This window comes from Loxodonta africana, chromosome 5, assembly GCF_030014295.1.
Source record: "Loxodonta africana isolate mLoxAfr1 chromosome 5, mLoxAfr1.hap2, whole genome shotgun sequence".
In the NCBI taxonomy this organism is placed as follows: Eukaryota; Metazoa; Chordata; class Mammalia; order Proboscidea; family Elephantidae; genus Loxodonta; species Loxodonta africana.
The window spans coordinates 147,335,001-147,347,399 of NC_087346.1; the positions used below are offsets into that span (position 1 = coordinate 147,335,001).

A 12,399-nucleotide genomic window follows, 5' to 3' on the forward strand; every position below is an offset into this window, starting at 1 on the left:
TCAAAAAAAGTGTGCCATAAAATAGCTGACTGTTGGAAAAATCTCTCACAGAGATATAAAAATAGTGCATAACAAATGTCAAAATGGATCAAGGTTTGGCAGGGTTAGGGTTAGAAAAGAATACTCCAAAAAATCTGGAGGATCATGGTTAAGTAACAAATAGGGAACATTGACAAATAAATTAGTAAAAAGCTCTTCTGAAAACAGCATCAACTTTAAACATTAAAAACTTGAACCACAACCATAATAAAACAGCAGAGTTAGACATGAACCACGTATTTTTACAGTACAAAAAAGCACACCATAGACAACCGATATAAGATCAACACTTTGCTCACATGAAGGATTGTCCCAAGGGTTTGCTATAAGGCAACACCCTTGTAATTTTCTCTTTAGAGTCAAAAATCTGCATTTTTAAAAAACATTTACCATTGTTGGATGCTTTGCTTAGATTGCAGAGTAACTCTTACATTAAAATATAGGGGCCAGTTGCATTAAAAATGCTCTGAAGAGAAAAAATATCACTGATGATATTATAATAGTGTTCAGTACCAAGAGAAACTCATTAACTATTGCATGTTTCCATGCCACTTTCTCAAAAAACTGCAAGCAAAGTCATTACCAAAATTCCTTCATCGAAATTAAAGAAAAACCAAAAACAAAACAAAAAACCAAAAAGGCAATCCTTAACCATTGAGAACAACAATGTTCCATGCAACAGTGACCCCAGTTTAGACAGAAGACCCCAAGGTACATAGGTCAAACATGTAAGCAAGTTTAAGCCAGATTTCACCATTGTCTTAAAGGTAAAATTTAATTTCATGCAACTAGCCATCTGTATATTTCCCCATCTCCATTTTGACTTTACTCAGGTTTGCTAAAGTTTTGCATTCTTCTCTGAAGTTCACTTTTTAAAGTATGGGTATCTTGTGGGTCTTACATTTGGCGACTGGTTATTAGCAGTGTGCTGGCCATCTTTGGTTTGTAAAGGATGTCTTAACCATGAACTATCAAAGGGGCTAAAATCAACTTTATTTAAAATTCTTGTGTTTTTCTTTTACTGAATCTTTTATCTATACTATATCACTGCACATGAATTAGAACCGCACATCACAAAATTGCACAGGGATTACAAATATTACATCCAGTCTGCATAAAATCGAATTCCACTACCGACCAGATCACAAAATGGCTGCACTCTCTAGTCTAAAACTAATTTGCATATTGTACACATGTAGGACAGTTTTTAAACTTGAAGTCACAAGAATGCATGCAAGTTTGCTTTTTTTTTTAAACAAATTTTATAATTTGTTCATGCTACCTAGATTCAAGAAAGCTTGTTTGAACATTTGCAATACCTCACCTCTTGTTAGTTAATAACGCTAGTGCATGCATATGGTGTATACAGGTAAGTAAACATGCATTTTTTTTTTTCACATTCTAAAACTATGGCAGTTTAGGCCATATTGTGCTGCCTGCATTTTATCTGCAATGCAGTGTGTCTCTAACGTTTTCAATCCCGTATTAATAGGTGGCATTTACACATAACACCTATATAGCAGCAAAGCTAATACAGCTTGTGATTAAAAATGTTTAAAAATAGCTAATAAATCAGATTATCTTGAGGTATTATTTCTTGCAAGTCAAAATGGAGAGCAAAAAATCAACCCTAATTTTTAGTTTATGTATACACTGAAAATAGCAACAATAAAAATAAGCATTTGTAGCAGACATATTCCATCTTCACTATTATTTTGCTACCTTTGGTAAATTACTGGGGCAGATCTTGAAGTTAAAAACCCATGTTTAGAAATAAGTGCACGCTTCACCCACTATATAGCAGCAAACTGTGTTGCCCCTACGCAAAACATTCTCATTATCTAATTTTCACTTTACATATAAAAATAACTTGGAGAAAATACAAAAAAACATTTTATTTTTAACATGAAAATATCGCAAAAATTAGTAAGCCTGAGATGTAGGGTTTTGGTGAAAAACAAGAGGCTTGTAGTGTTTTGGCTGCTGATAAAGATGCATGTATTGATAGCTGGGGTGAAAAGCAGAAGAATGCACTTATTTCTTCTGCACGTCAGTATCTTCAAACATAGTAAGCCACATGCACCCTTTCCTTCCTTTAACAGGCGCCGGGTTGCTATTCTTAGTTCCAGCGGAAGTGGATCTGACGTGGGCGATCAGCACCTTCCTTTACCAATGGCTTATGGAACTCACGTCCTGCACGAGAGTGGATATTTGCCCAACAAAACTCACAGTAATATTGCAGACAAGTGACATTGGCACAAAAGAAAGGAGCAAATTTCCCACCACAGCGTGCACCCTGGCATTCATCACACATCTGGTCATCTAGCACATATGGCTTTACCTCCACCTATAAAGACAGAAAACAGACAATGAATGAATGTGGTACATGTGCGTTGCTTTGCAGGTTTCTGCCTCATGGAGATTTCTTGTCTTTGGTGTAAGATTTTAGAGAACCTGAGGACAAGGTCTGTATTTTTACTTCATTTCCACAGAACCTAATAAAATGTCTTGTGCTCAGAAATCGCTTAAAAATCTAAAGTTATTGAAAATAATTTCTTAAATGCAATGATTTCAATTATTTTTAATCCTAGAAAATTATTTTATGAAGCTAATCTATTTAACTTAAAACACAGACTTTAAAGATGGAAAATAGGGTCCCAAACATGATTTTATAATACAATCAAAGCCTATTTTTAATTAACAGTAATATACAACAATTAACTCTCAGATGTGTGAAAAGGAGTTTCGTCAATTCTTCATTTATTCTTACTTTCCATTATGTTGTTCTTCCTTTTTCACTTCAGAGGACCAAATGTGTAATACTCTGTTAATTGGATTCGTAACTATTGAAATAATAATTATTCAATTTGATGGGTAACACAATTCACTTCAGTCTCCACCAGAAGTGAAGTCATTACTTATGGAATACTGTACAAAAAAAAACAATGAATTACACTGCGCAGTGACTGGGTCCGCAGCTCACAGGGAGTTAGGAGCTAAACCTATCTCCCAAGTGTCTGAGCTTGAGAGCCTATAAAAGTAAGTTGAATAAATAATTTTAATTTTTTATTTAATTTAAATCCTCTCCCAGTAAGTATCCTGTGTGTCTTTGGGTTGTTAGTTCTGAATTTAATATGGCCTTTTAAAGAAGGAACCTGTTTCTCATATCACCTGCTCTGCACCTGAGTTGCTATTTAAGAATCAGTACTCCACCCCAAATAATTGGTCCTTCACAATCATTTTGCAAACAAGGAGGTATGAGGTAGGACATTGCAGCAATCTTTCCCTTCTGCTTTTGCACATTAAACAACCACAGTTACATACAATGTAAATAACTTCCTCTGTAACCATTTCATCTCTCTGCAAAAATAGAGGGTTACGTTGCTGTTGAGTTGATTCCAACTCACTGTGACCCTAGACAGAGTAGAACTACCCTATAGGGTTTCCAAGCCTATAATCTTTACTGGAGCAGGCTGCCACATCTTTGCCCCGTGAAACCGCTGGTGGGTTTGAACTGCCGATCTTTGGGTTAGCACCCAAGTGCATTATTTAGCCTTCAATACACTAATTCTAAGGCGCCCTGGTGGTGCAAAGATTAAGCACTTAGCCTGACGATCTGCTCCAGTAAAGATTATGGCCTAGGAAGCTCAATGGGGGCAGTTCTACTTTGCCACACGGAGTCACTGTGAGGTGAAAATCAACTTGACCGCACACCACAACAACACAGTATTCTCACTAGAGACCTTACACATTTGCTGTTCTACATAGTTGATTATCTTTTGTTAGTAAAAATTATACATATTTACCTAGCCTACAAATTCCTTAAAAAAAATAAACATGTCTTTCCCTCCCAAGTATATTTCCTAGAGCATCTTGAGTCATGGCTGTGACTTGGGAGACCCTTGATGAATGTTTATTAAACGATTGATCAAGCCAAAAAAAAAAAAAAAAAATAGAAGGGTAGACTAGACCAGTGGTCTAAACCTTGGCTGTGCATTACAATCACCTGGGGAGCTTTCTAAGGGCCTGTTGTCCAGGATGCATCCCAGATCAATTACATCAGAATCTGGGAGTGGGGCAGGCGAGACAGGTGCCAAAAATCTGTGAAAGTTCCCAGGTGATTTCAATGTGCAGCCAAAATTGAAAGCCACCGGACTAGGAGTTCTGAAGTTCAAACCAGTTCACAAAGTTTACGTGTGGGTGAATAAAACACTGCCCCTCTTTTAAGATGCTTTTTTTTGGGGCAACATTTGAAGTGACAATGCACACTAAAAAGCCACTGTGCATTTATGAACTGAACCTATGTTGTACTGCTGTTGTTGTTGTTAACTGCCATTAAATCGATTCTGACTCATGGTGACCCCACATGTACAGAGCAGAACTGCTCCATAGGGATTTCATGGCCATGACCTTTCAGAAGCAGATTGCCAGGCCTGTCTTCTGAGATGCCTCTGGGTAGGTTCCAACTGCTAACCTTTTGGTTAGTAGTGGAGCACCTGACGGTCTGAGCCACCCAGGGGCTCCATGTTGTTATACTTTTCTCAATTGGACTGGTTTGGCAATTAAATTGATGATTACTTCTAGAGTCCATGGCCTAGATAATTGGTATTTGTTAGCCACTCCCTGTATGCCCAAATTACTCTTTTAATGTACAAACAGCTTCAGAGAAGAGGCCTGAAGAAACTGTTACACTGGAAAAATATGTACCAATTCAAGCTATATCTACTAATTTGCATATAAAAAAGTTTACTTACCCCCTCAAGCTATAGTAGATATAGCTTACTAATTTGCATATAAAAAAGTTCACTCACTGCCCCCCCTTCTTAGTATATACATTATTTTAGGATACTTTGTAGCTATGGACAACTGTGACTATGCACAGAATTCAGTTTGAAAGAGATTTGTAAATGAACAATTGAGTTTTGTTCACTCTTCTTCCCTATTTTAGATGGCAATCACTCCTAAGAATTATGCAATAGGTTGGTTTTCAGATACTCATAGGACTTCTTAAAAGTTCTTATTGTGATAACTTAGGCAACACTAACTAGAAAGAGTAAATGTTTTAAAGTTTGGGACAATTATTTTAGGAAATGATACACAATATATTTTTATTTTAGATTTCACAACAAATAAAAAAAAGCCAACACTTACATAGCACTTACTAAGTGCTTCTTATATATGTGACTTGATCTAATCCTAAATTAAACTGTGAAATAGGTACTACGATTGTTTTCCATTTTATATTCGAGGACAGAGAAGCACAGAGAGGGTTAATTTGCCCAGGAGAACAGAATAAATGTTGGAAATGGGATTCAGTCCCAGGCAGTCTGGCTCCAGAGTACAAGCTCTTAAAACAAGCTCTGGTTCCATGGTTAAAAAACCCAAAATCTATTGCAGTTGAGTTGATTCCAACTCAACCTTATTGGCTGATAAAAAATTTGAAATGCCTTTAAAATGACATTTATATTTTTTATATTATACCTACATTTTAAAGTATGTTCAAGAATTCTATATTTCAAGGGTATTTTGATGCAATGCTCTTTAACTCCAGAAGTTAAGTCTATAGAAAAATTAATACTGTTTGTATTACATTGTTAACTCCTTTGGATCACACCTTATAAGGAAGGTATTTTTACAGTATGTAACTTACGCGCTTATCAATATCGCCGTGCTGAAGTTGAACAAACCGAGCACTAATGGCAGCAATATAGCTCTGTTGATTAGAGAAAGCAACTCGTCCAGCACCTTTTGGGTATTTTAGCTCAGGATCTGTATCAATTCCTGCATAACAAACTCCACCATATAGCCGGTCCATTATCATAGCAAGTTCCACTTCGAAAGGAAAAGAAGTTCACATCAAATGTGAGAGAACACAACAAATCAACAATTTCTAAGTACTTTTAAAAGTAATGGTGAACAGGACAATAATATTTGAACAGCAGGAGACAGCAGAAAAGCGTCAGTTGTTAAAGGAGAAGCTGGGATCAAAGAAGCCCCCCCTCCTTCCCTTTTGGTTTAGATAGACTCACCACTGCCACATCTACCCACTTACAAGCACTGAACCCACCACGCACTGTCTTGTCTCCTGGTACTGTAAACAGTTCACCCTCTTTTCCAAGTCTAGCCCTCTCATTTATATATACAGGTAGTCCCTGACTTACCACCCATTCAAATTAAGGATGAACTGCACTTACGACCATCCTTTTTTTGGTACATCTAATTGTTAGTAATATGTACTACATGCAGTGTTGATGTTATCATTTCCACGCCAACCCCCAAAGACAAAGATATTGATTTATAAGGATACTGATAATAAAATGTAATAATAATGAAAACGAAAAAAAATGAGGCATTTGACTTATGTCAGAACTGACTTACGAAGGAGTTGTGGGAACAGAACCCCATAGTAAGTTGAGGATTACTTGTACTAGGATCTTATGTGCTCTCACTAAAGAAAGACACTGCTTCAGCTATTCTCCCCTCTCCCTTCTGCATCATCTATTTTTCCCTGTATGCTGGATTACTCCCATTAGCATACAAGTATACTGTTATTTGCCCCATCTTTAAAAAACAAAGCAAAACAAAAACTCTCTCCCCTCTCAGCAATTGCTCCATTTCTTTGCTTCCTTTTATAGCCAAATTACTTGAAATTATTTTCTGTACTTCCCAGTTGCTCTCCTCCTATTCTTTGTTGGACCCGCTATAATTACACTTTCACTCTCTCCGCCCCACTCCACTTTAATTGCTCTTGTCAAGGTCACCTTCCTCACCGCCAAGTCCAATGGTCAATCTACCTATCAACAAAATTTAACATAGTGAATCTCTCCTCCTCTTGAAATATTTTCTCTACCTGGCTTCCAGGATACAATATTCTCCTAATTCTCTTTCCACCTTACTGATAATTCATTGCTAGTTAGTTCCTCCTCAAAAAGTTTCTCCACTTTTTAATGTCAGAGTATCTTAAGTTCTAGTCCCCTTAGACCTCTATGTACATTCATGGCTTTAGTAACTTTATTCTGTGTTGCGGCTTTAAATATCAAGGTCTGTTGTTTGAACTCACCAGTGGCTTCATAGGACAAAAGACCTGGTGACCAATGCCTGTAAAGATTACAGCCTAGGAAGCCCTATAGGGCAGTTCTACTCTGTCCTATAGGATCACTGTGAGTCAGAATCCACTCGATGACACACAATAACAAGTACATTTTCAGTTCCTAAATCCTTACCTCCACCCTGAACCTCTCCCCGAGACTCCACACTCATATATATGCAATTTGCCTATGGAGCAACTCATATTAGTAGCTAACAGACACTGCAACACTCAGGGTGTTCAAAATGGAACTTCTGATCTTCTTCATTCCATCAAATTTCCCCCCATGAGTTTTTGCCTACCCAGTTAGTGAACATCAAGAAGGACGAAGTTGCCAAGATGCTTGGTGTTATCTTGACAGTTCTCCCCCCACCCTCCCCCACTGCATATCTAACCTATAAGCTCCATTTTCAGATATACCTAGAATCTAGTCTCTCTACAGCCATCACTAACATCCTGTTCCAGGCTATCATTTCTTATGTGGACTATGGCAAGAACAGCCTTATCTACTTTTGACTCCTCATACCCACCCTAACATTTTACTCTCAAAACAGCAGCTAAAGTGATTATCTTAAAAAGCATATTGAGTACCAACAGCTTACTTGAAATTTGTATTTCAGGGCTCTGAGTGGTACCAAACCCACAATCCTTCCTCAAGATCTGTAAGTCTGTAATTATGTTCCTATAGGACATCTTCTGCTTGATCTCTGAGTCCTGATTATTGATGGTCACTCACTCAACTAAGCCACTACTTTATTTTATAGCTAAAACACAAAAACAAACAAACACCCAAAATTCTTATACCTAAAGAAGATCTACTTAAGAAGTCAGAAGTATTCAAGTAGATTCTTCTCACAGAGGCTACTTGGAGTTAGTTATTAATATTGCTAGATGAGTGTACACCCTCCAGTTATTTGAGAGTTTCAAGAAAGTTCTCAGAATCTGTCTCAGGATTCTGAAGTCAGCAGCCACTGGAGCATGAGGTATCTGCTCCTCCCCCACCCAATAGTGCCATGTACACAGTAGGTGTTTACTGAATTGAATAACTCACATTTAAAAGATTTTTTTAGAAAATAAAATTTAGTATTCTACTTACCAGCCCTTAATGGCCTAGGAACACCTCCAACAAAAATTGTTTTTCGGGGATCCAAAGGCTGAGAACCATCCATCACAAAATCACTGTCACTTAAATTCCAAGGACGGATCTGAACCTATGAAGAAAGTTACATTACTGCATTGGTTCTTAATATATTGATAGCTTATGCTGTCCTTTTATTCAAAATTTTAGATATGTGAATTTGGAAACAAATTATTACTTTTAATATAGGTACTAAACATAATCTCAATGTTTTAAAACCTGAACTCTTAACATGGTAGTCTGATTATTTCTTTATTCGTTAACAATCGTTTCAAGAACAGTTCTGGAAAGCTTGTGTTTGTATAATGAAGACAAGGTAGGATTTACTTACTGGCTTGTCCTTGATAGTAGGGCTAGAAACACATAGATAGAGCTTTCCATCTTCTTCAATACATGCATCAATTAGTGCCTGAACTGAGCTCTCTTCTTGAAAGAGAAGGAATGCATAGCCTGTAACAACCATTCAAAATGAAGCAATATGTCAAGGTAAGGTAAATTTCAGGACTATTTAGAAATATATGGTTTTGAAAAAGAAAAAAAAAAACAACCTCTTAATTAGGACTAAAAACATTATACCTTCTATAGGAAAACACAATATTCTATGGAACACATATAAAAACAGCAAAGCAGTTAGCTAGTTTATATAGAGTGTTTATTATCAGGTACTGTGCTAAGAGCTTTACGTGAATTATTTCATTTGATTTCACAACAAGCTTATGGGACTTTAATCCCACATTACAAAGAAAAAAATAAAGTACCAAAAGGTTCAATTACTTGCCCAAAGTCAATCACATAGCAAGTAGTTGGCTGGGCTTAATTTCAAACCCAGGTCAGTCCCAAGGTCTCCCATGCTCATTCTAGCAGTAATGCTGCTTTCTTGAAGAATTTGGCAGAATTAACAAGTTGAAAATGATAGGTGCTGAAATTTCCTATAAATGCCCTCAGGGTAAAACAAGTTATAGAGCATACTTTTGGACTAGAGACACTTGGAAAGACCCAGGAATTTTCATAAATAGAATGAAAATTCCACAGTTCCCCTGATGATACTAAGAAAACTATTTTAGGTAGGTTGTAATAAAATAGGTTCCTTAAGCATGGGTCAGGACTTTAGATCAAGTCTCAACTTGGAAGAGCAGCGTAATTCAAAACTTTTTAGGTCAATTTTTCAAATAGCCTGGAGACTACGTTTGAACTTTGGGTCCAAGCTCTGGCTTAGATTGCTATACTGTTGGGAAACATGCCCTTCCTCCTTTCCTTGGGAAAACACAATTGCCAATCTCTAATCAAAAATCATGCACACAGCAGGCAGAATAGACTTTATTAGAATAAGGGATCAAAATTTACACTGCAACTTTACTATTACGTGATTATTGTCAGCAGCTGATAACTATAACTGACTTAAATATTCTTTTCCTCACACAATTTCTACACAAGTAAATGTACAGCACTATAATCTAGTCCCAGTATGAGGAAGCCATCAAGCAAGCCAAGCACGTCTGTTCCACCATACAATGGGAAGTGTTTAGCCATCTGTAACTTAGAACTCAAAAAGTAATTTATTGTCAACAATGGCTTTTATGCCACTTAGTCTGATATGACACAAAAGTACTGTTTCAAAGAAATTAAAACACCTGAGAACATAAATATGCCATCAAACCAACCTACACAAATAAAAACAAGCTTCCAAATGTATGATTATGCAAGATTTTAAAAAAGAAAAAATATACACACACATATCTTAGACCTTTTTAATTGTGAGAAACAATTAAAAATCCTTGAAAAAAAATAAAATAGAAAGTCAAGGTTGGTTTTAAGTGAAGGTTTTAAGGTTTAAGATAGAAGCTAAGGATCTGGCACCTTGAGGGCTAATGGTGCACCTGACCGAAGCAATGGTGTTTTCAATAGCCTCATAGGCATGTGAAAGCTGGAAAACAAAAAAAAGACCAAAGAAGAACTGATGACTTTGAATCATGGTGTTGAAGAATACTGAATATACTACAGACGTCAGAACAATGAACGAATCTGTCTTGCAAGGAGTACAGCCAGAATACTCCTTAGAAGGGAGGATGGCAAGACTTCATCTCATGTGCTTTGGATGTGTTATCAGGAGGAACCAAGCCCTGGAGAAAGACATCATGCTTGGTAAAGTAGTTATTGTTGTTAGGTGCCATCCCGTCAGTTCCAACTCATAGTGACCCTATGTACAACAGAAACACTGCTCGGTCCTACTCCATTCTTATAATCATTGTTATGCTTGAGCCCATTGTTACAGCCACTGTGTCAATCCATCTTGTTGAAGGGCTTCATCTTTTTCACTGACCCTCTACCAAGCATGATATCCTTCTTTAGGGACTGGTCCCTTCTGATAAAGTATGTGAGAAAAAGTCTTGCCATATTTGTTTCTAAGGAGCACTCTGGCTGTACTTCTTTCAAGACAAGATTGTTCTTCTGTCAGTCTATGCTGTATTCATTATTCTTTGCCAACACCATAATTCAAATGGGTCAATTCTTCTTTGGTCTTCCTTATTCACTGTCCAGCTTTCACATGCATATGAGGCAATTCAAAACACCACGGCTTGGGTCAGGGGCACCTTAATCCTCAAAGTGACTCTTTGCTTTTTAACACCGTAAAGAGGTCTTTTGCAGCACATTTGCCCAATGCAATATGTTATTTGATTTCTGGACTGCTGCTTCCATGGGCATTGATTGTGGATCCAAGTAAAATGAAATCTCTGACAACCGCAATGGTAAAACAGAGGGTCAGCGAGAAAGAGGAAGACCATCTATGAGATGGACTGACAGTGGCTGCAACAATGGGCTCAAATAAGCTAAGATTATGAGGATAGCATAGAATTGGGCAGCATTTCATTCTGTTGTACATACCACTGCTATGAGACAAAACTGACTTAACGGTACCTAACAACAACAAAGATCTGAGAGCTGTAACTATTCTGTAGTAATAAAGAGGACAGGAGATCAATTTACTAAAACGCTACTTTAATATTTTTAATGCTGCTTAATTCATGTCTGTTATTATTACTAGTCAAGAAATGTTTATATCATAACATTTAATTAAGCAACAGGGTAGGTTATGAGGAGCCCTGGTTGTGCAGTGGTTAAGCTCTTGCTGCTAACTGAATGGTCAGTGGTTCAAACCCACTAGCTAATCCAAGGAAGAAAAGACCTGACAATCTGCTCCTGTAAAGATTACAGCCTTGGAAACCCTATGGAGTGTTCTACTCTGTCCGATAGGGTCACTATGAGTTGAATCAACTGAACAGCAACAGGTTTTTATTGTTGTTGTTGTTGTGGTAGGTTTATTATGGCCTATTGAAGGCAAGTGGTTTGTGCTTGACTACTAATCTAAAGATTGGCAGTTCAACCCTACCCAGCAGCATCTTGGAAGAAAAGGCCTAGCGATCTGCTTTCGTTAAGATTACAGTCAAGAAAACCCAATGAAGAAGTTCTACTCTGTAACACACTGGGCTGCCAGAAGCCGGAATCAGACTCAATGGCAACTAACTAATAAGAATAACAAGAAGGCAAGTCATTATTCTTACCAAAAAATATACTGTGTAACAGTTTCTTTAGAATTTACTAAGCAAGCTAATAATTACATAGGGTGATCCTTATTCACAGCAAAAGAAACAAATATGTTTGTGGCTCAGCATTCGAATCACTGCCTTAATTATAAGGCAGCTTCACCAACTGGATGCTTCTATACCAGTGTTTTCTAAACCATAAAAATGCTGAATTATGGCTATGACAAAAATTCTTGAAAAAATGAAGTTAGGGAACACTGATCTTTGACAATGGCTACAATTAACTATGACTGTACCAAAAGCCTTGATTTGCCAGGGCTATTTTTTTTTTCCCCTTATTCGAGAAAATAAGCTATAAAAACCACCACCAAAACTACAACAAAAAAGATGATGGCAACAACAGCAACTAAGACAACAATTACTCTGTTTCATTAGATTTGTTCCAACCAATCTTTCTAGCCTTGAGTCTACAATGCCCTTATATGAACAAATGGTTCATGCAAAAGTGTATATTTCCACCCAAACTAATTTTTTTTTTAAAGATTATATTTCAATTCCTGTCTCAAAATCTATTCAACTTCTTTTTATCTATC

At 37.0% G+C, this 12,399-nt stretch overlaps 1 protein-coding gene across 11 annotated transcripts in view; it reads right to left on the minus strand.

The window, feature by feature from the left end:
- Positions 1-12,399, minus strand: part of CPEB2 (cytoplasmic polyadenylation element binding protein 2) — a 74,953-nt gene that overhangs the window by 5,510 nt on the left and 57,044 nt on the right. For all 11 annotated transcript variants that reach the window (XM_064286067.1, XM_064286065.1, XM_064286064.1 and 8 more), the window contains 4 exons: positions 8,596-8,714; positions 8,223-8,337; positions 5,690-5,871; positions 1-2,386 (listed from right to left, as the gene is read on the minus strand). The exon at positions 1-2,386 is cut by the window's left edge. In XM_064286067.1, the coding sequence (XP_064142137.1) occupies positions 2,159-2,386; positions 5,690-5,871; positions 8,223-8,337; positions 8,596-8,714 (644 nt within the window). In that variant the 3' untranslated portion in view covers positions 1-2,158. The remainder of the gene's footprint in view (positions 2,387-5,689; positions 5,872-8,222; positions 8,338-8,595; positions 8,715-12,399) is intronic.